General features: G+C 47.8%; 1 protein-coding gene across 1 annotated transcript; it reads right to left on the reverse strand.

The window, feature by feature from the left end:
• On the reverse strand, window positions 1–27976 carry LOC126522676 (metabotropic glutamate receptor 1-like). Its single transcript, XM_072288539.1, has 9 exons — window positions 27661–27976; window positions 25272–25746; window positions 13598–13844; window positions 9717–9952; window positions 8491–8737; window positions 5797–5971; window positions 2684–2810; window positions 1229–1707; window positions 1–648 (listed from the first exon to the last, which is right to left on the reverse strand). The coding sequence occupies exons 1-9, from the start codon at window positions 27868–27870 to the stop codon at window positions 181–183; spliced, it is 2664 nt and encodes an 887-aa protein (XP_072144640.1). The 5' UTR covers window positions 27871–27976; the 3' UTR covers window positions 1–180.
• Between the last annotated feature and the right edge of the window lie 6 nt (window positions 27977–27982).

A 27982-nucleotide genomic window follows, 5' to 3' on the forward strand; every position in this document is an offset into this window, starting at 1 on the left:
CATACTGGAGCAGAAGTCGATAACCCTCATACTTTGAACTTTACGTTCCTTTTTGAAAATCTCTGCTGCACTTGCACAAATAGGCAAGAGTCAGGCGAACAAGAAAATGAAAGCGACGCGGCGACGCATGTTCTTACGAAGCTGCCGTCATGATACGCTTACGCACGAGCACAGAGCGCATCAGTTTATTTTATCTTGAGCCAAACTCTCGAGCGACCCGCTGGAGCTCTGCGGGCCCCCACGTCCGAGCTCCTGGACTATCGAGACAGTGCTGGCTGCTTCTGGTCGAGCGCCGAGCGCGGAGCAGCAGGCGTTCTTCACGGGCTCGGAGAGGAGGGCGTATATCTTGGTCAGGAAGAGGAGCGCGACGAGCACTTGAGAGGACGCGCTGATGGCGAGGCAGAGCGACAACTTTCGGTTGTTCTCGCTGCCGACGTACACGGCCAGGTAAGCGACCCATGTGATCGCCGTCGCGTACATCGCGAAACCGATCATCTTGGCCTCGTTGAAGCTGGTCTGAAGATTCCTGACTTTGAAGGCGCACACCGTGCACAGGGCCATCAGGAGGAAGTTGTAACCCCACGGCAGGAAATGGGCGAGGTCGGTCGAGTCGCAGATGAGAACAGAACGATTCGGTGCCGGGTAGATCTGCGGCAGGAGTGCGGATGGTAAGTGCAAGGACCGCAGTGTGTTTTCGAAACAACGTCTTGCAAATGACCAATTTTGGATTCTACGTTATAAGAGCTAAACAATAACTAAGATCCAGTTTATGTCAGTATTTCGCCACATCTCCTTGGAACAACGATATTGTTGAATAGTATAGCCAGTGATAAATAAATAAATCAGTCATAGCAACGTACGTATGTGTAGGCGAATGTTGCGAGCGCACCATAGACACACAAACCTGAGTTCTCAACATCTGTAACAATGTGCTAGCTAGGTATACTATATCCCACGTTCATTATTACTTTTTCCGCTTCGAAGCCGTAATTTGCATCGATTCCAACATAACCAATTGAAATAGAGCAGTAGTGCACTTCCTGGACAATAGTTTCTTGGGCATATGCTTTTCACGCAGTCTCAGAGAATCGCTTCTTACTTGCTATGTGAGCCCTCTTGCACAGACGCAGAGAAACACTTTATAGACAACAAAGATGGCATTCTCATAACGGCACCAGCACGCAACTGCACTTTCGGGCGCACACAGATACGCGCCACAATGGCCTACTTGTACGGTTCCCGGTCTTTGGAAGGCGAGCATGGCGGCCGTGGTGAAGAACTGCAGGGCGACCAGGCCTCCCGCGATGGCAAGCTGCGTCCCGCTGCTCACGACTCTCGCGTTGACGGCCGCAGGGAAGCCCTGCCTCTCGGCCAACGACAGGACGCGGCAGAGCCGGTAGGTCTTGGCGAAGATGGCGGCGTACACCGTGGCCACCCCCAGCACGGGGCAGAGTCGCTCGAGGAGGCAGGACGTCACGGAAGGCTTAGAGACGACGGCGAAGGTACCCGCCTCGCTGAGCAGGACACCCGCCAGCACGAGGAACGACAGCGCTCGCGACGTCGTCTTGACGATGGGCGAGCGGGCGTACCGGATGAAGATGGCCGTCGTGCAGACGGTGTTTGTAATGGACAGGACGGAGATGACCAGGACCATTATGGACGCGGTCTCGGTCCACTGTGCGTACTTCTGAGGGATCGAGTCACAACCTGCGAGCGTGTAATAATGCGAACGCTTGGTGGGGGAGGGAGGGGGGGGGGCGGCGGGAGGCATGTTTCGAGAGCCTGTGAAACGTTCTTGCTCAGGAATTTTTTTACAAGCTGCGGGACGTCGTTGGGGCACAGGAAGCGAAAGCGATGTAAAAAACACGTTTTACTCAGAGAGTACGCCGGTAGCACTGGTGCTAGGTGTCTGTCGGGCTATCGGATTCCCTCTAACGCTCTTTCAAGGTGTAATGCCCTCAACGTTTTTTAGTAAAAACAAGAAATTAAAGTGTCGCCGCGTTTAACAGCTTCTGAGAGTGCGGTGTGTGCTCTTTATGTGTATACAGTGATTGACGAACACCTTATTGCGAAAGTTGTGGGGGAATTCTGAATGTCGTGCCCTTCTGTGCCTAAGTCTTTGTCCGTTTAGCGCTGTTACTTTCCAAAACATGAAGCACCCCCAACTCTCTCAAGTTTCCCTTGTAGTTGGTATAGGTAGGTCCCAGTGCAATTAGCCTGCTATTGGCAACGACTTCATTCATGGGATCTCCAATCGAGATTCACTTGGACGGACTATGTGCGCGATTCGGTTAACATAAGACCATGCGCCGTTGCGCCAATGCTTGGTCCGTAACATTTTTTTGCTAGTCCGTGGTATCACCTGAACAGCGTGCACGACCGGTTACAGGTCATGTCTGTCTTTAAATTAGCTAGCTGTTAAGAAAAGAAAAAAACAAAACATTGTGAGGTTTCACGTGCCCAAAACACGGTATGGTAAAGAGGCATGCCGTAGTGGGGGACTCCGGATTAATTTCGACAGCCTGTGTTTTTTTTAACGCGCACCTATTTCTAAGAGCTGCTGAGCAAGACCTTTCGAGTGCACACAACAGTTTTATCTACAAGGTACTCTAAATTTATACATCCTTAAGGCTCGATAGTGGCATGCACGTAAGGCTCTATGTATAATTAAGGCTCAACCCACCATCCATGTTCTCGTTCGGCCACGTTCCCTGCTTGCACTGGGCGCAGATGTAATCGTCCACCACGTACTGGTTGTCGGCGCACTGTATGCATTTCCAGCAACACGGGTTTGTGATCGATTCGTGGACCTGCAACACGGGTTTGTGATCGATTCGTGGACCTGCGCAAGGAGAACAACCGGCACGTAAATATAGTGACTTCTTCGCCTCCCCTTTTTACGTCCGGCTTCAGTAGTTGTAGCAGACGCCGCTTCAAGAGCGGTGAGAGTAGGGAAAAACTTAACACCCATGGCTGCTGCATTCGGAAAGTGTCCATATCTATTCGCTGTCTTTTCACCATTTGTGGCCACCGACCAAGTTATAATTGTGGTCTTCACAAGGCCCTTGTGCCCATTTCTGGAAAATTCGAGTCTCGAGCTGACAGCAAGGCCCAAAAAAAGAAAGAAAAGAAGAGAAAAAGAATACCCGAGACAGGATAATACCGTACTCACAGATAGTAGTTCTGCGGCTTAAAGAAATAGCGCATTTCGGGGCTGATTAGAGATACAAATATTAACGTTCCGTTATTCCAAACATTTAATTATTTAACAGAGCAGCATATGTGCTTCTTTTCCTACATGACTTCTAAGCGGATGAAATTTCAGGTCATACGGTTGTATTACCTGAACGACGTTATGGTGATGGTGATGCGGGCAGAAACGCTGCGTTACGCATGTCCAGGAATTTCGGATATTGCCATTTGGAAAAATGTATTGTACTTCACCGCAATAAGCCAGCGTAATTCGATGGGCAACGTTTTCAAAAAAAAAAAAAATATTATATTTCAAAAGAGTGCCCCAGTTTCATCAAGTTTCAATCAGCAACTCGAGAGGGTACTTCCTTCTAACAACACACACATTAACGGCACTTGTCCTAACTTTGCTTTTGCTCTAAAGCAGTGTTTTTATCAGGACCAATACATTACTGTAGTGGAGTAGTAAGTGCTGACTAAACCTCGTAAACGCTCATATGCATGTTAGAAGTAAGTGCCCTCCCGACGTTGCTAACAAAGTATCTTTGAAACTAAGTCGACCTTCTGAAATGGAATTTTCGAAAGTGCTGTCCATTGCGGTGAGCTGGTGTGTTGTACAAAATTCCCGGGACATGAGTGTTTATTTATTAGAATTTTTAACGCGCAGTTTTCGTAACTGCATTGTCTGAAGGGGTTGCCGGACCACCGTTCTGTCTGTATCTTTCTGCAAAAGAAACGGGATTACGTGAACGGAGTAGCCATTGCCAAAGGGCGCCCACAGCTTTAGGAGGGCAGCATTGCCTCATTCGGTTCATGTGAAATAAACAGACTGACTGACTGAAAGTTAATCTCGATGGAGGCAATAAGTTAAAGCCGGAAAATAAATCAGCCAGTCATCAAGCTCCATAGTACCCGGAGCATTCCCGATCACAGCTGCCTTGTTGCTGTTCCACTCGAAGTATTTGTAAGTGCCAGCAACGACTTTGTGATAAAAGCACAGCTCCAGTTCGCGAAGTCCTGCGGTTTCTCCGAATGTAGATGATGCTGTGGAGGATCTACGGATGTAAAGCTATGAGCGAGCGCAGACTGTTAATGATACGAGGTCAGATAAAAGTTGCGCTGCTTAAATTGCTGTGTTCGTGACGGTAGCAATTATTAGCCACAGTGTGGGGCTTCCGGTCTATCAGGAAGTGAATGGTTAAACAGAAAGGCGCGGGCATCACTTAGAAGACAACCCATGCTCTAGTTAAGAAACGTACCGGGCCTGTCGACACCCACTGATGGTAAAGCCGCCCGAAGGCTCCGCTTCGCTGAACAAGAGAGATAAACGATGAGGAGCCGGATATGCCGGATATGCCGATGCAGCTACCACGAAAAACACAAGTACTTGGAAAGCTAGCTACGACAGGATGATATCGACGCACACGGAACGCAACTTTTCTACGCCGACGACCCGCAACATAGCGCTATGTTGCGGGTCGTCGGCGTAGAAAAGTTGCGTTCCGTCCTATAAAAAAATACAGGCGATGCCTGCAACGTGCCACAAACGAGCACTGAAAAGACATGCGATGTGGGAGTGTCCGAGACACACCCTACGCCGCATGTAGATCCTTCAAACAATACCACGAGAACACCAACCGAGCACACTGTAAGACTACTCCCCTAAGCAAAGATATAGGGACTAGGGATTCCGCGATAAAGCCGATTTTCTTCTTTGCCTGTGAATACAACGTGAAATTGAGAACAGCAGTTCAAACTTGGCATTGCGAACTTCCCAGTTCAACCGTCAATTTCAACTTGTTCTTCTGAATTACGGATCAATTCAGTTTTTTTATCGTCTGTAGCCCTTACAATATTTTTTTGGCAGGTACATCGTTAATACAGCAAGCGCGTTTCATTGATAGCTTGCCCAGTGGCATGAAACGAGAGTTGCATTTTTATATGTACGTATAGCAAGCTTGATGCGGTCTTATCTCTCGCTGCTGAGGCCGAAGCTCGCGAAATTCGTCTTCGACTAAAACAAGCCAGGCCGTTTTCCAGAGGGAGCATCCGGAAACAGCAGCAGCATCCGGAGACGAGGACGACGACTACTACTACTACTACTACTACTACTACTACTACTACTACTACTACTACTACTACTACTACTACTACTAGTACTAGTACTACTACTACTACTACAAAAATGCCAACGACGACGAAGACGAATACAGCAGCAACAACAACGACGAATACATAAACAACAAGAACAACGACGATGACGACGAAGACGAAGGAGACGAATACAGCAGCAGCAACAAGAACGACGACGACGACAACGACGAATACGGCAACGAGAAGAACGACGACGACAGCGACGAATACGGCAACAACAAAAACAACAACGATGACGACGACGACAGCACCAATAATAAAAATAGCAACAACAATAGCAACGATGACGACGACAACACGAGCAGCCGTAGCTTCTAAAGGTCTCCCACGTGCGTCTAAAAATTTATGGAACTTGCCGCAATTATTCGTGCCAACATAGTGGTTACAAATCAAACCAAATATCACAGTTGCAGTGCTCGTAACTACTTGTGAAACCGCGAGGGCATATACCTTGACGTGTCCAAGTGGACACGGCCTTCCACATTCAGACACGGGAACCTCGGTGCTGCCCTGTGCGTTCCACTCGGGCGTCTTGAGCACCGTGAGCTGGTTATCAGACCACGACGCGACGGTCTTGATGCCGTATTTTCCGTCCTCGGACTTGACGAAATTAACCACGTCGTACCTTAGGGATGAAAACACAAAAACAAGCAATGAATGTGGTTATTTGAGGCCACATAAAGGTAAGCGCAAATTTGTTGGTAATATGAAACAGTAACTGGTATAGCATATCACAAGGGGCGCACACCTAGCTAGACCACAATGTAGCCCGCGCCTCTTTCCCGCTTCGTCCACTGTTTTGTTTTGTCCAGCATGCAGTGTAAGTTCTGCCCGAGGTTGACCGGGACATTCCTTCCTTTCTCCTACAGGCGCATGCGTGAGGTGTTCGTCTGTTGCGCTCCCTGCACGTGCACGTAGCATAATTTGCATTTTGGCCGCTGGCGATAAGTGCGAGCAGCGGCAGCAATTTTCTCTATGCAGCAACTTCGAAGCGCTCGCCGTGCTTTAAAGTGAATGAAAAAACGACTTGCCGCCGGTGAGAACCGAACCCACAACCTTCGCATTTCGCGTGCGATGCTCTACCAATGAGCTACCGCGGCGCTGTTTCCCCCATCCACTTTCTTGGGTATTTATGTGTCCTTTATGTGTCCGCGAAATGCGAAGGTTGTGGGTTCGGTTATATATATATATATATATATATATATATATATATATAAGGAAAGAACTTGTGTGACACTATAACAGACTCAAGCCCTTTAGGCTAGTACGTGATGACACCTCTCTGCCAACTCTTCTTCGCTGAGGATCAGCTCTAGCAGTACTCTTAACCTACTGAGGCTGGGGGGGGGGGGGGGGGGGGGGGGCTGCACGCCACCGCCATTTTCGACCAGCCCCCGCGTGGGCCTGTAAACCAGTCGCGGACGCCGGCACCGCCCTCCTCAACCTGAGATCTACTTCCAGTGCGCTAGCTCGGACCCACCGAAGCCCACTCCACTTCTGAGCGCTCCTCGCCCGTTGTCAGTTAACTAGAGGATAAAAACATGTGGAGTTGGGCAACGCTATTTGCTTTCAAAGCAAACAAAAGTGGCCTTCTATAAACGAGGAGAGCGTTAGATTAGGCTGTTCAAACAACGCTGCGAGTTACTTACTGACGCTTCCGTCGGCGGTTACATAAAGTAGACGTCAGGAGGTTGGAATAAAATTAGAATGAAATAGTTTTATGTTACACGACGCCAGAACACCGAAACTATATAATACTAAGTTTGAGGTAAAGCGGTCGGCGTTTAAGTGAATGCGACAGCGCGGCTCGAATTTCGCAATGCATCACTTTGATGCGATGCATCCCCGTTTACACGTAGCGCGTGAGCTTTTATCGTATGGCGTCCGAATCGACTTAGCCTTCATTTCTAGCGAACACGACACGCCTATAGGAGTAGAGGAGAAGAAATGCCGGTAGTTCCGCTTACGCGCTCTCTCTCCTCTGTATAATGCTATGCGGTAGACGCCTACATCGGCTCACTAGAGGCCACTTACCCCCTTAAGCTTTAAGGCTAAAGCCTTAAGTGACTCATGGACCGAAAAATCCCATGTCCGGTGTTATCGAAAAATTAACCGTCCGGCATTATGGCACCAAAATTGATGGGAGTCGAACCCGCGACCATTGGTAGGAGTCGAGCCCACGACCTCTTACGTTAATAAAGGCGAAGTTAATTAAGGCACAGGTAATTTGATTAGAGTTAATTAAGGCATTCGAACCGGCGACCTTTGGCGGGGGAAAACAAGTAATAGTAACAACGCATTCGAATGAGAATGTCAAGTAATTTAATGAACGTCTCGTGAGCGCGCAGGCTTTCGCCTTCATGCTGAAGTGACCACCGCAGGAGTGGACACGGGGCACAAAATAGCGACAAGGACAAGCGCAAGGACAAGCACAAGGACAAGAACAAGTGTGTTTGTCCTTGTCGCCCTTTGGTGCCCCGTGCCCCATCCTGCGCTAGTCACTTCAGCATGGAATACCAATTAGCCCCGTCTCGCACCCTGTTTCGCCTTCTTTTTCTTTAGCGCATGCTAAAATGGCTGCAAGCTTTTCCTTACGCGCGTGATCCTTTCATGCACGAATGTGTTACGCTAGTGTCGCAATCGTGTAAACTATTAGAAGTTGATGCTGCGACGCAATATTTATTTTCAAGGGGGAAATAAAAAGAGGCGCACTGTTATATGGAACCCAGCAACCGATGCTACTGCATATTGCTGCCTTCGAATTTCAACTGTTTTCTGCGCAAGGGTAGCTGAACGGGCATGTTGGCAATTTTGCATCGTTGGTTAGCAGCGCGATCTACATGGTAAGTAAGAGAAGTGAAGGAAAAGATCGTTCTTTCCTGTCACTTCTCTTCCCATGTAGATCGTGACGCTCCTAACTAAAGAAGGCTCTCTACGCGTTAAATTTTCAAACTATTAATTAATTAATTAACACTGCAGGCAGCAGTGTTGCCTAAGCAGGAGCAGAGGGTTTACATGAGGTGGGTTCGCAACAGCGCTTCAAAGGAATCATGTGATGTGCGTTTCAGATAACAAAACATCGCTGGGGTCACTGTTTGGCTCAAGGTATGATGAACTGTTTGCCTGAAGGCATGCAGTACGTACCACGGGGTCGCACTGCGTTCTTTATTGAGCTCAGGTATGCTTCGCTGGTACACAGGGGACGCGTCTTCGAGGTATTCGAAAAACTGGTCGCCGTTGACGTGGATGTGCCGATAGCAATTCTTGTCGATGCTCGTTTGGCAGTAGTCTTGCAACATGTTGTGCAGTGCCCGAGCGACCAGGTAGATGGCACTTTGGACTCCGTCAATTTGTGCGTCTTGCTCATAGCCATCACTGAGCGACTCCTTCCCTGCGCACAAAAAAAGTTTAGTGCAAAGAGTGCAAAGCGTGATGCACGAATGTTGGACGCAAAGTTTTAAAATGTTTATAACCGACGAGAAGACAGATAATCAAGAAAAATATAGAATAGCTTGATTCAAAAGTTTTTTTTTCCTTTTTTCCTGCAGGACTGCGATACGACGTGGTATCCAGACATCGTAGTCAGCTTAGAAGTGTGCCGGTAATTTACGCTTCGCTTTTCCCAAATCTTATGTGGTAGGAATATTTGCACTGCTGCATTGATAACTATAGGATGGATAGATGGATAGTATGGATCACTGCACCTGAAGTCGAGGCCATACGGATTAGATGCTTGATAGATGGTCTGCAGTGACGTCAAAGCCATCGCCATGTTGGAGTACGGTGAGAACGGCGAGAGGACGGTGAGAGCAAGGTGAGAAGCTGCGCCTTAATCGGGTCTATTTGTTTCCAGCTTATCGCCAGCAGCGCAGTGAAATGTATAAATTTGGTCTGAATATGGCTTACATGACGTCACATGAAACATATCTATTGAAGCTACCTTTCGATATCATTTTTTTTTGCTTTTAAAATGAAGAACTGAGCGCCACGCATCAATGTTCACATGACAGCGCATTAATGATTGACACAAGGCCTCTGTGGGGGAAGAGCGGATGTTGCTAGTTTGTACTTGGTTCAGTTGTTCCGAGGGTCACATTTTGGTCAAGGTCCGAGTCGGTCGACGAATGGTCTTTAATATAAAGGCTTCTGACCGGGCTCAGCGTAGCACTATTTATTGTTTAGTCTTTCGCGTATACTATAGGTTTAATAAGGACATAATTTGGAAGACTGACCGCGCTTTGTGATGCAGTTGTGCGAATAGTTCTCGAATGGCTGTTCAGTAGTTGGCACACCTATGGATTTCTCAGTACAGCTACAAGCCGTTTATGGCATGTCTACATGAGAGTTTGACAACAGCGTGTTTCCTTTACCTGTGCATTCCCGCTCATACTTTCCAGCAGTACCACCTTGACGGCCAAGTGAACACTGGAACTTAGTTTCCCAGAACTCGGGAAACCATGGGTTTCTGACGTTGTTGCCTGGGTTGAGGCTCGTGTAGTATGCCTTGAACATATCGTCTGGCTCTGCGTGATTGCGGAAAGCCAGACTACCGGCAACTTGTTCTTCGAAGCCCGTCAGAAGTTCCATGTCCGCCATCCATGATTCACTGAGGAAAGGTGATGGCATATGCTAGATATCACTGTGGTGGCGTTACAAGTGGTTCATTAGAAAATGTTATGCAGCTCGGGGCAAGAAGAGGTGGGTAAGGGTGCACTTCCTAACCGCAAGTAAAATCATCGCCATAGTGGAACTCATGTCATTTAGACAAATTAGATAACGCGAAACTCAGGCCTAGACCCCGCAAGTGAAGCCCATCATTGCCGAAAAGGATGATCGAAAACGCACAAAGAGTAGGACGAAAATTCGCACGAATGTTCGACGAAAGTTGTGGGAAGTTCCAACTATGCATGAAAATCGCAGTGTTATGCAGAGTGTAACGATTAGCGAAACAAAGTAAAGCATGTCATTTTTTACACACGAGTGAATAAATCATATGCAGCTCAACGTACTCGTCTCGCATTCTCCTGACAAAGTGCGTCTCCAAAGGGCGCATAAGTATTTTTATGAGCTCCATTTTTGAAGGGCCAATAACAAAAAAAGTCGCAGTTTCGCCCGAAAGGCGAAGCATCGATTGCGATAGCAAATTAGGGGACAGCTAACTAAGTAAGGATAGTAGTTTTCTCGGTCGTATAAACTCGGAAACATTCGCTTACCAACTGAAATAACAAGCGTCGTGTCAGCGCGCACAAGCAAACATGAACACATCACACTCGATGAGCGCGGACATCGCTTTCCAAACGCTGGCGTGAGCAAGAGCGGCAGCAGCAGCGAGCGAAGTGACCTTCGTGCGGCCTATCGTTACAGCACTAGAGCGGCGAGAACACAGCGCGCACAATATGAGCTGTCTGCAGATCCTTTTCAAGATGTGGCGCGCGACGACGCGCGGCCGTGCAACGTATGCACTTGTTAGCGGAGTCGAAGCCAAGCCCCCGCCCCCCCTTCCCACCGCACGGCCTCCCCGCTTTCCTCCATATATGGCGCGCGAGATTGAGCCGTTATAGTCAGTTGCCCTTGCGCCAGGTCGTGAAATGCGCAGTTGCTGCCGGAGCACAACGCCGCCCCCCCTCCCACCCTCCCTTGCACCCACGGCCTTTCGCGCGACGGAAGACGGCGCGTTTGCGCTCCGCTTTCTTCCTTCGCGCGCGCCAGATTGAGTCGCCATCGCCCGCTTCCCTCGAGTGCTTTCACTCGCACATACAGCATACGACGCGCGGCGACGGTGCTATAGCCCTAGGACTTTGTACGAAACAGCACGGCGACGGCAAAAATGCGCCTGGAGTGTCCATATAAAATCTAGCGCCCCTTCAAGTACCTATATTGTCACTTGTAATGTTGTAGTGACTCTGAAGAACACAGCAGCGAAAGCGGGGAATAACGAAACTATCTCTTTGTTGGGCGACTCTGCGCCCCGAAAACAGTTGGCATTAAATCACAACGATAGCGGCGAGCGCAGTCGGCGATCGTCGAAATCTGATCTGCGGGTCAAGCGCGTCGCCTTCAACATGCGACTCGTCGAAAGTTCCAGAGTATTCGCTGGTGCCCGCGTGCCTTCCAGAAACTACCACACAGTTCGTGTCGCGCATACAATCTAATTATAAACGATTCGGTGAGAACATACACAACAGACAGAGTCAACCATAACATTCAAGTAAGTTCCAAATGATGCAGACGCGTCTTGCGCTGAGCGATAACTCTACGTTAGTGGGTGAATTGCTGTCTCCGAGAGTAAAAGATGAGTACACGCGTCAATATCAACCTGTCCACGCCGAAGAGCGCCAGCCCGGGTTTTGGTGGATAGCTTTTGCTCTCACAGTTGTAGTTCTGGGATAGGAGGAGCTATAGAGTTCGCCGTTCCCATTAAACCAAGTGTTTTGAATGCATTAGCATGGTGCTGATGGTACTAGCATGGTACTACGACGGCTGCCGGCCTTCACTGCAGCCGTCGACGTGGAATTCGAGGCAGGGGAAGGAGTTAGTGCGAGCCAAGAGAGGAATAAGAATGACGTAGGAGAAGCGTCAGAGGTCACGTGAAAGAGGTGAAGTGGGCGTAAGCTTTGAGAATACTAATACACTCTCAATACAGTTACACCCTTTGGGGCATACTTTCATCACACAAGCTATATTCGTCATCTAACTTACTTTCGTTTACTTTCTTGAAAACTCCGCGCCTGTTACTTTCGTAACAAGAACGCTAGGCAGAACGAACGAACGAACGAACGAACGAACGAACGAACGAACGAACGAACGAACGAACGAACGAACGAACGAACGAACGAACGAACGAACGAACGAACGAACGAACGAACGAACGAACGGACGGACGGACGGACGGACGGACGGACGGACGGACGGACGGACGGACGGACGGACGGACGGACGGACGGACGAACGAACGAACGAACGAACGAACGAACGAACGAACGAAAGAAGGAAGGAACGAAAGAAGGAACGAACGAACGAACGAACGAACGGACGGACGGACGGACGGACGGACGGACGGACGGACGGACGGACGGACGGACGGACGAACGAACGAAGGAAGGAACGAACGAAGGAAGGAACGAAAGAAGGAAGGAACGAAAGAAGGAACGAAAGAAGGAAGGAACGAAAGAACGAAGGAACAAACGAAGGAACGAACGAAGGAACGAACAGAAAGAAAGAAAGAAAGAAAGAAAGAAAGAAAGAAAGAAAGAAAGAAAGAACGAAAGAACGAACGAACTAACGAAGGAACGAACAGAGAGAAGGAACGAACGAAGGAACGAACAGAAAGAAAGAACGAACGAACAGAAAGAAGGAACGAACGAAGGAACGAACAGAAAGAAGGAACGAACGAAGGAACGAACAGAAAGAACGAACGAATGAATGAACAGAAAGAACTAACGAACAGAAAGAAAGAAAGAAAGAAACAGACAGAGAGGGACACAAATAAACCAAAAGACAAGCAAAGAAGCAATGAAGCAAAGACACTAACACAGACATAAGAAAGAAGAAGGAAAAAATATTACAGTTTCACTATAAGGGCGAAGAAATGAATGCGAGAGCAACATGTTAGAATATTATACGAAGTGTAAGGCTCGCAGCTGTAGTGGCAGTATGAATTGAAGCAAACGTAAGCGAAGTAAAAACGAGCTGTTGTGCAAAGGGTCCTCTGTTCGAATGCTGCCATCGTGCAATTTCATTTATGCTTATTAATTAAAGCCAACGTTTTTCATAGCGACTTTACCACCACTTTCCGTATCGGGTATGGTTCAAACCTGTTTCCTGGGCCGATCCCGCAGGTAGTGCACAGCCGCCTCAATTAAATTACATCATTTTCACCTTTGAGCTCTGTTATTGTTTCGCATTTTTAATGTTTAGAATATTTAAGATAAAAGGCATGCGCTGTCGGTGTTTCGTTTAATGAAACTTTGTGGGCTGCCATTCTCAAAATTTTGAGGAATAATTTTGCCAAGAATGTAAGACCTGGTAAAAGAAACTTTAGCAAAACAATGATGCGGCAATACGTATATTACGCATGTCATATAGCACTGCGTGGCATATAGCGTACATATACCTAAACATATACGGACCCCCATGGTGAAGCCGACGGCGAAAATTCGCTTGGAATGTCCATACAATCCATCATCATCATCATCATACATTTGCTATTGCAATGAGAGAAGGATCACACAGCCATCACAGGCCGACTCACCTTACGACGAGCGTGAAGCGTCCCGTGACGTTCGTGTCGCGTATGGCGCTGAGCAGCCTGACGACGGTGACGGAGGTGCAGAAGCACACCACCACTCGGCTACTCTCGTATTTCTGCAGGTTGGCTATCGCCTCGTAGTACTCCGTGTTGGTCGCGCTGGAGCTCAGCGCCAAAAATTGGGCGATGCACACGCCTCGGTCCTTGGACACCACCATGAACTCTGCCAAGGCGGCTTCGTTTGCAACATCTGCGTCCGGGAGTGAAATAAGCGGTGACTGTCCTTTCCAAATTTATCTGTAGAACTCCTCTATTGATTCATTGAAAATAAACCAAAACAAATTAGCAACAGCACTCGCTGACGTAGGCGTTCTTTGGTATGGGGAAGAACCTATTACAGTTACAACTTGGCCTCCAAATTCTGATCCTTAACGTAACATCAACGGGCTGACTACATTCAAACGAAAGCTAGGGTGAGCGAGGAAAGACGCTTGCGGGCCATAATTTTTTAAAGAAAATTGCTTTCTCTTTCTTTCAGGTAACTTTCTCGACGTTGTATATTTTCGCAGAACTGATTTGCTCAGTGAATGATTTTTTGCTTCATGCTACCCGGATTGTATTCATTACGAAGGAGTCGAACAACAGGGAGACATGCCAGAACCCCTTCGCTCGACAAGCTCTGTCTTTCGAGAAAAAGCTGCTCAAGTGCGTATCGTTGTCGCACCAAATTTTAACCCGCTCTAGAGTGGCTCCACCTGCTCATGTGTTTGTTCGCTCAGCCTTGAGTTTCTTTAATACTCCACAGTCGTTGTGGTGTGAATCTCTCCTCTTGTCCTTTGTGTTTTTTGACTGGTTTTTTCCTTCAAGTATGTACCAACTGGCCCAGATTTCAACTCTTCCACAGAATATACTGCCATGGCGAATGTTGTCTACATTATAGTTGTGCACAATGCGCACTATAGTGTGCATATTGTGCACAACCGCAATGTAGACAACATTCGCCATGGCAGTATTTGCAGGCAAAAAAAAAGAATGCAGGTCTTATTGCAGCCTTATTTCGAAAAGTCTTGTCTAGCATTGTTTGGGGTTCCACGAAACGATACCAGGTATACCAAATGTGTTCGTGTAAATTAAATAGTTTGTGCGGGTCACGAGCACGCATGTATGTGACGACAGCAGGAAGGCGACGACCACGTGGAAGATGGCCGTACGGCGTCAACGGCAGAGTTTCTACGCCGACAATTGGACGCTTGCTTACGACTAAGTAATGGTTGGTTTTTACATAGGTAGTGGATGAGCGTTAAACGAGATAAGAATAGATTGTGACATCATTAGGGGCTACGTGTTATGGAATCGCACGTATCTATGGCTATGCCTTGGGGTGTATGTAAAACAATGACGTCAGTTATATTCCGGCGAAGTATTGTTACAGCATGATTACCATGCGCGATCATGAAGTCGGTGCACCGTCGCACAATTTCTACATTGCGTGCTCCGAGAAAAGTACTGAGGAAAGTTGTTCGGACCCGGAGACACTGTAGTGTAACACAACACCTCAGAGCGTGGGTTGCCGCAAGGAAATAAGACCAGGAAGTGGCATGGAGCGAACGCATCGAGCGTTTAAGGATCTGCTTGACTTTGTAACGCCAGCAGAATGCGTGCCAACACTACGCGCGATATCTGGTGCCAACCAATAGCGACGATGTGTCCATTACCATGTTTCAACTCGTTGAAATGCATAGAATGCGAAAAAGTATGCATGCTGGATCGAAATGCCCAACCTTAAATTTCATCAGCAGCTCATTTTATTCAAATGATCGTCGAACTGAAATATCTATACGAACATATCGAATTTCGTTCAGGTTGGTATTTCCATTTTATTATTATTACCACCATTTTCGTGTTTCTTGTGAAGAATAAAGAGGAATTCTATGATGCTCTGTGTATGTCTCTTCGTCGCCGTGCAACTAGAATAGACTCCTTAGCTCGCTTATATGTTTGTATCCCGCGGGAGTAATGTGTATCTGAAAAAATACCATGAAATAAAAAAAAATCATCGTTTTCTGGTTAAATGCCGAGCTGAGCTCGGTGGCGGAGGTGCGAATACACCATCGCTCACACTTAATTGTCTTTTTATTAATGTGGAAAAACACAGGAACCTACTTACCTAAAACTGCCGCAAATTGCAGATAATAAGGCAAAGTGTGTTTCGCATTAAGAAGGTGAGCCTATACAGCAGGTTACAATGTCGGCGTATCCAGGAGCACTCTTCTCTGGAAACTGATGAATATGCGCATACATAGCTCGCCGTGCAGAGGCACGAACTGATGCCGATTCACACGAAGGAAAAATAGATATGCGAAGGATAGCTTCCGCAGGTAAGCCTACATTGTAAAAAATGTTTGCACCCTTAAGGGTGTTTTCTAGTTGCACTGGTAACAAACATCCTTCCCGTTAGGGCATTGCAAAAATTTATACAGGACGCCAACGGAGCTCTAACTAGACGTGCGATGACAAAAGACGTAGTTGAAAACTACGTAATCATTCTGGCAGCCAAGGGCGCACAAAAATATCCGAAAGGAGAATTTTACAGGAAGAGAGAGATATGAAACTCTCCTGTCGGATATTTCGGTGCCCCCAAGGCTGTCTGAATGACTACTTGGTTTTCAACTACGTCATTTGTCATCACATGTCTAGTTAGCGATCCGTTGTCGTGCTGTATACGTAAACCTTTTACGTATACGTATACGTAAAACAGTAAGGGTGTTATCAACGCGAGAAGAAAACACCCTTAAGCGTGTAAACATTTTTACAGTGTATAGCCGATTACAATGCCGGTGTAGCCAGGTGCACTCACTTCTCTCAAGAGCGATGGCTCGACGAATACATAACTGCCCAAGCTGACAGATGCAGACGTCGATTCACGCAATCAATGAACGGACACGCACAGGTCGTGCTTTCCAAAAACAAAAGAAGGTAGGCCTATAGCCTATTACAATCTCAGTGTAGCCAGGTGCACTATCTTCTCTAGAATGCGATGGCGACCTCACTCCCTATGCTAACGCACGTGCTGACACCGATTCACACAATGAATAAACGGATATGCGTAGATTGGATTTTAGAGAAAAAAGGTAAGCCTATAGCATATTAAAATGGCTGCGATGGTAGGTACACTCACTCCTGTCAAATGCACTGGTTCGGCTTTCAATTCGCTGCCCATTCTAATTAATACACATTATGACTTCCATTCTCACGATGAATAAACGGATATAAGCCGATCAGCGTTTCCGGAAAGGTAAGTCTATAGCCTGATAAAAAGTCTGCGAAAGTCGGTCCGCTTGCTTCTCTCCAAAGCGCTGGTCAATGCTAATTAATACACGTGGTGATTTCAATTCACGCGATCATAAACGGATAGGCGCAGATGAGCTTCCCCTAAAAAAGTTAAGACTATAGCCTGTTACAATATCTGCGAAGTTAGCTCCAGTTACTTCTATCGAAAGCACTGGTTGAGCGCGCATTTCACGGCCCATGCCAATTAATACGCGTGGGGACTTCAATTCACGCGATGAATACATGGATATGCACAGGTTGGCTTTGCCGGAAAAGATGTAAGCCTATAGCCTGTAACAATGTCTGCGAAGGTATACATTCCCTAGCGTCTCTCGAAAGCTCTCGTAAAATGTACATTTCACTGACCATGCTATTTAATACGCGTTGGTTTGGCGCATACATCACATCCTCATGCTACTGCACGAGCAGACGTCGATTAACGGCATGAATAAACGCATACCTGAACAATGGCTTTCGCTGCAAAAACGGTCAGCCTATATAGCCCAAGAAGATGTCTTCTCCAGGCGAGGCCACTCGCATCCCTATAAAGTGCTGGTTTGTCGCGTACATCACATCCTCAACTAGTCCACGAGCTCTCATCGATTAAGGGCATGAATAAACGCATACCTGAAAATTGGCTTTCGCTGCAAAAACGGTAAGCCTATAGCCCACGTAAATGTCTTTTCCAGACGGGGCCACTCAGCTCCCTATAAAGCGCTTGTTTGGCACGTAAATCACATCCTCGTACTAGTTCACGAGCTCTCATCGATTAAGGGCATGAATAAATACATACCTGAAAATTGGCTTTCGCTGCAAAAACGGTAAGCCTATAGCCCACGAAAATGTGTCTTCCAGACGGGGCCACTCACCTCGCTATAAAGCGCTGGTTTGGGGCGTAAATCACATCCTCATACTAATCCACGAGCTCTCATTGATTAAGGGCATGAATAAACGCATACCTGAAAATTGGCTTTCTCTGCAAAAACAGTAAGCCTATAGCCCACGAAAATGTCTTTCTCCAGGCGAGGCCACTCCCCTCCCTATAAAGCGCTGGCTTGGCGCGTAAATCACATCGTCATACTAATCCACGAGCTCTCATCGATTAAGGGTATGAATAAACGCATACCTGGAAAGTGGCTTTCGCTGCGAAAACAGTAAGCCTATAGCCCACGAAAATGTCTTCTCCAGGTGAGGCCACCCACATCCCTATAAAGCGCTGGTTTGGCGCGTAAATCACATCGTCATACTTATCCACGAGCCCTCATCGATTAAGGGCATGAATAAACGCATACCTGGAAAGTGGCTTTCGCTGCGAAAACAGTAAGCCTATAGCCCACGAAAATGTCTTCTCCAGGCGAGGCCACTCACATCCCTATAAAGCGCTGGTTTGGCGCGTAAATCACATCGTCATACCAATCCACGAGCTCTCATCGTTTAAGGACATGAATAAACGCATACCTTAAAATTGGCTTTCTCTGCAAAAACAGCAAGCCTATAGCCCACGAAAATGTCTTCCCCAGGCGAGGCCACTCACATCCCTATAAAGCGCTGGTTTGGCGCCTAAATCACATCGTCATACTAATGCACGAGCCCTCATCGATTAAGGGCATGAATAAACGCATACCTGGAAAGTAGCTTTCGCTGCGAAAACAGTAAGCCTATAGCCCACGAAAATGTCTTCCCCAGGCGAGGCCACTCACATCCCTATGAAGCGCTGGTTTGGCGCCTAAATCACATCGTCATACTAATCCACGAGCCCTCATCGATTAAGGGCATGAATAAACGCATACCTGGAAAGTGGCTTTCGCGGCGAAAACAGTAAGCCTATAGCCCACGAAAATGTCTTCTCCAGGCGAGGGCACTCACATCCCTATAAAGCCCTGGTTTGGCGCGTAAATCACATCGTCATACTAATCCACGAGCTCTCATCGATTAAGGGCATGAATAAACGCATACATGAAAAGTGGCTTTCGCTGCGAAAACGGTAAACCTATAGCCCACGAAAATGTCTTCCCCTGGCGAGGCCACTCACATCCCTATAAAGCGCTGGTTTGGCGCGTAAATCACATCGTCATACTAATCCACGAGCTCTCATCGATTGAGGGCATGAATAAACGCATACCTGGAAAGTGGCTTTCTCTGCGAAAACAGTAAGCCTATAGCCCACGAAAATGTCTTTCTCCAGGCGAGGCCACTCCCCTCCCTATAAAACGCTGGCTTGGCGCGTAAATCACATCGTCATACTAATCCACGAGCTCTCATCGATTAAGGGTATAAATAAACGCATACCTGGAAAGTGGCTTTCGCTGCGAAAACAGTAAGCCTATAGCCCACGAAAATGTCTTCTCCAGGTGAGGCCACCCACATCCCTATAAAGCGCTGGTTTGGCGCGTAAATCACATCGTCATACTAATCCACGAGCTCTCATCGATTAAGGGCATGAATAAACGCATACCTGGAAAGTGGCTTTCTCTGCGAAAACAGTAAGCCTATAGCCCACGAAAATGTCTTCCCCTGGCGAGGCCACTCACATCCCTATAAAGCGCTGGTTTGGCGCGTAAATCACATCGTCATACTAATCCACGAGCTCTCATCGATTAAGGGCATGAATAAACGCATACCCGAAAATTGGCGGTCACTGCAAGAACGGTAAGCCTATAGCCCACGCAAATGTCTTCTCCTGGCGAGGCCACTCACATCCCTATAAAGCGCTGGCTTGGGGCCTAAATCACATCGTCATACTAATCCACGAGCCCTCATAGATTAAGGGCATGAATAAACGCATACCTGGAAAGTGGCTTTCGCTGCGAAAACAGTAAGCCTATAGCCCACGAAAATGTCTTCCCCAGGCGAGGCCACTCACGTCCCTATAAAGCGCTGGTTTGGCGCCTAAATCACATCGTCATACTAATCCACGAGCTCTCATCGATTAAGGGCATGAATAAACGCACACCTGGAAAGTGGCTTTCGCTGCGAAAACAGTAAGCCTATAGCCCACGAAAATGTCTTCCCCAGGCGAGGCCACTCACACCCCTATAAAGCGCTGGTTTGGCGCGTAAATCACATCGTCATTCTAATCCACGAGCTCTCATCGATTAAGGGCATGAATAAGCGCATACCCGAAAATTGGCGGTCACTGCAAGAACGGTAAGCCTATAGCCCACGCAAATGTCTTCTCCTGGCGAGGCCACTCACATCCCTATAAAGCGCTGGCTTGGGGCCTAAATCACATCGTCATACTAATCCACGAGCTCTCATCGATTAAGGGCATGAATAAACGCATACCTGGAAAGTGGCTTTCGCTGCGAAAACAGTAAGCCTATAGCCCATGAAAATGTCTTCCCCAGGCGAGGCCACTCACATCCCTATAAAGCGCTGGTTTGGCGCCTAAATCACATCGTCATACTAATGCACGAGCCCTCATCGATTAAGGGCATGAATAAACGCATACCTGGAAAGTGGCTTTCGCTGCGAAAACAGTAAGCCTATAGCCCACGAAAATGTCTTCCCCAGGCGAGGCCACTCACATCCCTATGAAGCGCTGGTTTGGCGCCTAAATCACATCGTCATACTAATCCACGAGCCCTCATCGATTAAGGGCATGAATAAACGCATACCTGGAAAGTGGCTTTCGCGGCGAAAACAGTAAGCCTATAGCCCACGAAAATGTCTTCTCCAGGCGAGGGCACTCACATCCCTATAAAGCCCTGGTTTGGCGCGTAAATCACATCGTCATACTAATCCACGAGCTCTCATCGATTAAGGGCATGAATAAACGCATACATGAAAAGTGGCTTTCGCTGCGAAAACGGTAAACCTATAGCCCACGAAAATGTCTTCCCCTGGCGAGGCCACTCACATCCCTATAAAGCGCTGGTTTGGCGCGTAAATCACATCGTCATACTAATCCACGAGCTCTCATCGATTAAGGGCATGAATAAACGCATACCTGGAAAGTGGCTTTCTCTGCGAAAACAGTAAGCCTATAGCCCACGAAAATGTCTTTCTCCAGGCGAGGCCACTCCCCTCCCTATAAAGCGCTGGCTTGGCGCGTAAATCACATCGTCATACTAATCCACGAGCTCTCATCGATTAAGGGTATGAATAAACGCATACCTGGAAAGTGGCTTTCGCTGCGAAAACAGTAAGCCTATAGCCCACGAAAATGTCTTCTCCAGGTGAGGCCACCCACATCCCTATAAAGCGCTGGTTTGGCGCGTAAATCACATCGTCATACTAATCCACGAGCTCTCATCGATTAAGGGCATGAATAAACGCATACCTGGAAAGTGGCTTTCTCTGCGAAAACTGTAAGCCTATAGCCCACGAAAATGTCTTCCCCTGGCTAGGCCACTCACATCCCTATAAAGCGCTGGTTTGGCGCGTAAATCACATCGTCATACTAATCCACGAGCTCTCATCGATTAAGGGCATGAATAAACGCATACCCGAAAATTGGCGGTCACTGCAAGAACGGTAAGCCTATAGCCCACGCAAATGTCTTCTCCTGGCGAGGCCACTCACATCCCTATAAAGCGCTGGCTTGGGGCCTAAATCACATCGTCATACTAATCCACGAGCTCTCATCGATTAAGGGCATGAATAAACGCATACCTGGAAAGTGGCTTTCGCTGCGAAAACAGTAAGCCTATAGCCCATGAAAATGTCTTCCCCAGGCGAGGCCACTCACATCCCTATAAAGCGCTGGTTTGGCGCCTAAATCACATCGTCATACTAATGCACGAGCCCTCATCGATTAAGGGCATGAATAAACGCATACCTGGAAAGTGGCTTTCGCTGCGAAAACAGTAAGCCTATAGCCCACGAAAATGTCTTCCCCAGGCGAGGCCACTCACATCCCTATGAAGCGCTGGTTTGGCGCCTAAATCACATCGTCATACTAATCCACGAGCCCTCATCGATTAAGGGCATGAATAAACGCATACCTGGAAAGTGGCTTTCGCGGCGAAAACAGTAAGCCTATAGCCCACGAAAATGTCTTCTCCAGGCGAGGGCACTCACATCCCTATAAAGCCCTGGTTTGGCGCGTAAATCACATCGTCATACTAATCCACGAGCTCTCATCGATTAAGGGCATGAATAAACGCATACATGAAAAGTGGCTTTCGCTGCGAAAACGATAAACCTATAGCCCACGAAAATGTCTTCCCCTGGCGAGGCCACTCACATCCCTATAAAGCGCTGGTTTGGCGCGTAAATCACATCGTCATACTAATCCACGAGCTCTCATCGATTAAGGGCATGAATAAACGCATACCTGGAAAGTGGCTTTCTCTGCGAAAACAGTAAGCCTATAGCCCACGAAAATGTCTTTCTCCAGGCGAGGCCACTCCCCTCCCTATAAAGCGCTGGCTTGGCGCGTAAATCACATCGTCATACTAATCCACGAGCTCTCATCGATTAAGGGTATGAATAAACGCATACCTGGAAAGTGGCTTTCGCTGCGAAAACAGTAAGCCTATAGCCCACGAAAATGTCTTCTCCAGGTGAGGCCACCCACATCCCTATAAAGCGCTGGTTTGGCGCGTAAATCACATCGTCATACTAATCCACGAGCTCTCATCGATTAAGGGCATGAATAAACGCATACCTGGAAAGTGGCTTTCTCTGCGAAAACGGTAAGCCTATAGCCCACGAAAATGTCTTCCCCTGGCGAGGCCACTCACATCCCTATAAAGCGCTGGTTTGGCGCGTAAATCACATCGTCATACTAATCCACGAGCTCTCATTGATTAAGGGCATGAATAAACGCATGCCTGGAAAGTGGCTTTCGCTGCGAAAACAGTAAGCCTATAGCCCACGAAAATGTGTTCTCCAGGCGAAGCCGCTCACATCCCTATAAAGTGCTGGTTTGGCGCGTACTTCACATCTCCGTGCTAGTGCACGAGCTCTTGTCGATTAACGGCATAAGTAAACGCATACCTGAAAATTTGCACTCGCTGAAAAATATGTAAGCGTATAGCCGGTTACAATGCCTGCGAAGGTATGTCCACTGACTTCTACCGAAAGCGCTGGTTGAGCAGAGAATTCACTGTCCATGCTAATTAATACACGTGGGAACTTCACGTGATGAGTAAACGCTTCTGTGCGAATTGGCTTTGCCGGAAAAGAAATAATCCTATAGCTTTTGGCAATGGCTGCGAAGGTAGGTCCAGTGACTTCTATCGAAAGCGCTGGTTGAGCACACATTTCGCTGCCCATGCTAATTAATACGTGTGGGAACTTCAATTCACGCGATGAATGAACAGTTATGCTCCGATTAGCTTTGCCGGAAAAAGGGTAAGCGTATAGCCGGTTACAATGCCTGCGAAGCTAGGTCCACTGACTTCTACCGAAAGCGCTGGTTGAGCGCACATTTCACTGCCAATGCTAATTAATACACGTGGGAAGTTGAATTGACGTGATGAGTAAACGGTTGTGTGCCGATTGGCTTTGCCAGAAAAGAGTTAATCCTATAGTCTGCAACAATGCCTGCGAAGGTAGGTCCATTCACTTCTATCGAAAGCACTGGTTGAGCACACATTTCACTGCCTATGCTAATTAATACATGTGGGAACTTCAATTCACGCGATGAATGAACAGTTATGTACCGATTAGCTTTGCCGTACAAAGGGTAAGACTGTTGTGTGTAACAATGCCTGCGAGGGTTGGTCCACTGACTTCAAATTGAAAGCACTAGTGGAGAGCACATTTCACTTTCCATGGTGATTAATACGCGGGGTGAGGCACCCGTTTAGTTGCCAAAGAGAACAGCACATTATTGGCATGGTGCCCATTACAGTATCGAACGTGCGCTGTTTCAATACGTTCAGATTTAACGACGCCAAACCGAATGCTTTTGCGCAACTGTAGAGGTGAAACGTTTTTCACGAAAGTGCGGCATGCCTAGTAGTTGGTTCTAGCCCTCGTCTGTTTTGAGTTCTGCAGCCCTGTTCTACACAGTCCTCATCAGCATCCGAGAAGATACCACCAGCAAAGTCATCTCTAGCACCAGTGCCCTTGATGTGATGTGCAAAAAGCGAAAACTTTTGGTTGTATGAGAGCGCCACGAAAATTAGCCACTATTTGTTAAGAAATGTGGGGAAGTCCCGGGTCCGAACCCTGGCTAGCTGTTTCCGGCCACATCTGCGCCGGTCGTTTGCTTCTTACTTGTGTTGTCGCTGTCACCCTCCTAGAAGGGATCGCTCCCTGATGGATAGTTCCCATAAAAGTTGATGGAATAGGGACCTCGCCGCTCGTTGGAACATTCGGGTTTGACGGTTGTGCTACGTTGCTTTTTTATCCCGCCTGCCTGGAGCTGTAGCTATTGAACGCACAAGTTAGAGAGGCCTCACCTTTCTCTTTTACGTTTTTTTGGTCGGTTTCAACAGTAGCGCAAAAGACGAAAGGGAAATGCCTAAGGTGCAACGGCGGGATCGATACTAATACCAGAGTCCTTTAACACATCAAATAATTTAGGCACCTTACTTACAATCCCTGCTTATTGCGGGAGTGCTGGACATAGACTTAACACGTATACATCGCACAGCGACCAACCAGAATTCAGCCAACAGCATTCCAACATTTCATGTTCAAGGTTTATAAACAGGCCTGGACGTACCATTTTAGCTGCCATGTCCCGTAAAACTAACCTCTTTTGCCCTTCACCAGAGTCGAGATGGGTCGCCTCACCTCATCAGCCAAATAAATACATTTTTATCATCACCTCTTCTACACCCTTAACCGCTTTTTTAGGCTAAATCGGATTCCTTTAACATATCGAGTTATACTTAATGTTTGCCTTGGTTCGCGAAACGTCTGTCTGACGTCTAGTTTGTCATATGTGCCTCCGAGATGTGTAGTCCCGCAAAACTTGCGATAAGTTATACTAATTGTTGGCTCTGCTGCATGAAGCCTCTGGTTCGACTTTTATTTTGTCGCCAATTTGGGTATGTGTCACCGGGTATGTGCCACTCTTCAGTGAAGCCCTTGTACGCCAACTCAAATCATTGTGTATGGGCCACTAAGCTTGCGTGGACTTCACGCCTGCACCACCAGAAGGCGCAGCGCGTCAAGAGCGAAGCAGGATAGTGGAGCCCCAGTTGCTGTACGCGCCTCACACATGACGCATTTCGGCTGTTGACATACTTGGATAGTCATCGTAGTTAGTCTTTTTGTTCTGTCGACATTCTATGCGTCTCTCTAGTCCGATTTCTTTCTGGGCCTTAGAAATTCTTAAGCTACTGTTTTGTAGCTTTTTGCGTGGGTCCTTTCCCTAATTGACTATAACAAATGGAAGCCCCCATTCAACTTTTAAACAATGTACATCTGAGGCATGCATGCCCACCGTTGGTGAAGACTGTAGAGACGTAGGTCCAGTTGAAGTATGTCACCAGGTCGGCCATGGCTCGTGCCTGCGTCGACTCATTCGAGGGCGCCACGCTGATGTAGTAGCCCTGCGTCGAGCTCAAGTCGGGCTGCAGCCCGTCGAACGCGTAGCCGACCACAGGAATCTTGAAGAGGCTCATCAGGCTGTGCACGTCGATCGCGCCGCCTTCTAGCAGCGGGCCGACCAAGGCCACCATGTTTCTCTCCGGAGTCGTGTCTTCGCACCGCGCGGCGTGCATGACGTCCTCTTCGGGTGGCGGCCGGTGGTACGGGTGCGGTTCCTCGCGGTACTCGATCTTGGACCACGCCGATCGCCGGATCATATGGGAGACTTGTTCGAGCGCGATGGCCGTGTACTGGCAGCTGTCACGCACCTGGATGCCGAGCGTGGAGTTGGGCAGCAGGTCCGGCCGCGAGTTGATGTCGTCCACGGTCTGTTCGATGTAGAAGACGACGGTTGAGGTGAGCTCTCAAAGTATAGATTGGCACGAATATCACGAATATGTTTGGAGTGGGGGTGTATTTTGTAAAGTGCCCACCTAGTAGACATGCACACTTCGTCTGCCGCTGAAGTTCTGATTGGCTGGGCTGGGGCACGCGTCAGAAGGAGACAGGCGTCCCTAGCCAATCAGCACTGCAGCAGCAGACGAAATAGACATATCCCCTATGTGGACACTTACAGAATACACTCCCCTGGGCTCTTCATAAACAAATTTGCCAAGTAACAACTGCGTGACCAACTGATAACCAGTGCTGAATACCTAATTAAAATAATTTGACTTGATGTCGAATTCCGTGTTGAAGAAAGGTAACCAATCGATCACGACATTGTGGGAAACATATTTATTGTATGTGTAATGCGTTGCATACACAGAAGCCGAATAGCCTTGCGGCGTAAAATTGGATCAATACGTGGAGAAAGAAGAGTTAGAAGGGAGAATTGTGCAATGGAGTTGAAGCCAGGAGACTCGGCCCGACGCTTGATCATGGCGCGGCATGCTTCAGTATCTTCCCGCGACGATATCTCTTCCGAAAATACAGTGGGCGCGACAGCTACGTGCGGAAGCCGTACTCGCAGTCTTTAAAGGAAACGATAAATTTATATGCTGCAAATATAAACGAGTGCAGTTTGCGCGAAAATAATGGGAGCGAAATATGCACCAAGCGCTTGGCAAGGCAGCCGAACAAGTAGGCGTAGATTAAAAACCTACCGCGAACCAAGCACACTGGACGGAATTCATCGAGCAGCGTCACGCACCGGGCCAACTTTTCGATGGAGAGAAGGCAAAGGGGATGGCTTCATAAGAAGTCAGCTTGCAAAAGCTGGCTTTGTGGCGTAATCTTGCCTCCTAGTTTACTCTCTTCCTTCATGGATCAATCATTTTATCATTTCGCGTCAGTTGCTGCCACTGTATAAATATCCATAGATACTGCAGATTGTCTGTAAACTACATGTAAATTTGCCTGCTTGGATTTGTCCTTGTGGCTGTGGAAAGGTTATGTACTGCCCATGAAGAAAAGCGCTAAGTGTATATCTTTTTTGGTGGTCTATAAACTTCCCGAAGAGGTTGTCTGCAGGAATTCTTACAGGGGAGAGAAAGAAAGTATATTTCGGGAAAGGCAGTAGGTCAGCCAGCCTGCTAGTCTTTTCAGTGAGAAAATTACAAGGAAAAAAAGAGGGTATGAAGGATGGCGACGAAGAAAGCCTGTAGGACACAGCCGTGCCATTCACAGCCATTCACAGCCATGCGTCAAAGCCTGTTTGTCTCAGAAATTCTAGGAGAACCAGGATCGTTCGCTTCATTGATATAATGTTTATGCGGATTGCCAAGAAACACTTCTTGATTCAATGGATTGTTGCCAATGAGCGCAGACACAGAAGTCAATGCCTGCCGTTCAAAGGCGTACTGGTGCCAAGCAACGAGTACGCGCTTCGCCGTCTCAGGCATGACCGTTCGGTGAGTCCGCTCATCGGACGCGGTACGTATACACCGTCACGCGAAGGCGACAGTTGATCTGGTTACGTTGGATGCCAAACGGACTCCGACATTTGATGCGCGCATCCAGCCTATAAAGGTAGCTATTCCGATTGTCCTGCTTTTCCATATCTCTAGCAGTCGCGTTCCGCCATAGTTCGAACAGAAATAAGTTGCGGTCCAGTCTTTAGAAGTGGATGGCGGGAAGCATGCTCATTATTTCACAAAAAGGAATAGGTCCCCGAGGTCAGGGACTCACTGTAGACAGTCTACCGACTTCGCATTAAAAAAAACTCATACACTTTTCATGAATGTACTGTTCCTGTATTACGAAATATCTCACCTGTGTAAAAAAGCGTAAGGGTCCATTACCTGCAGCGCGGCCTCGAATCGCTGGATGCCCGGCAGTTCCCAGATTTCACCGCAGCTACTGGAGGTGTCCTCATTGGTGTACGGGGGCCGATGGATGGGAAATAGCGCTCCGATGAGGAAGTCTTCCTTTTTCGTCGACTTGTAATAGTAGCGCGCTGAGTTACCCCACTCCGCCGCGACCAGCGCGACGAAGAGGAGCGGTAGCAGCATATTCCTCACGACGCGTCACCTGACGAACGAAAACGAAAGATTTTACAGCGCTCCTGACAAGCCATTTTGAGGAAACAGTGTTGCCTTGACTCAGTTTCTTCGCACGTTTTGA

Source organism: Dermacentor andersoni, chromosome 6 (assembly GCF_023375885.2).
Source record: "Dermacentor andersoni chromosome 6, qqDerAnde1_hic_scaffold, whole genome shotgun sequence".
Lineage (NCBI taxonomy): Eukaryota > Metazoa > Arthropoda > Arachnida > Ixodida > Ixodidae > Dermacentor > Dermacentor andersoni.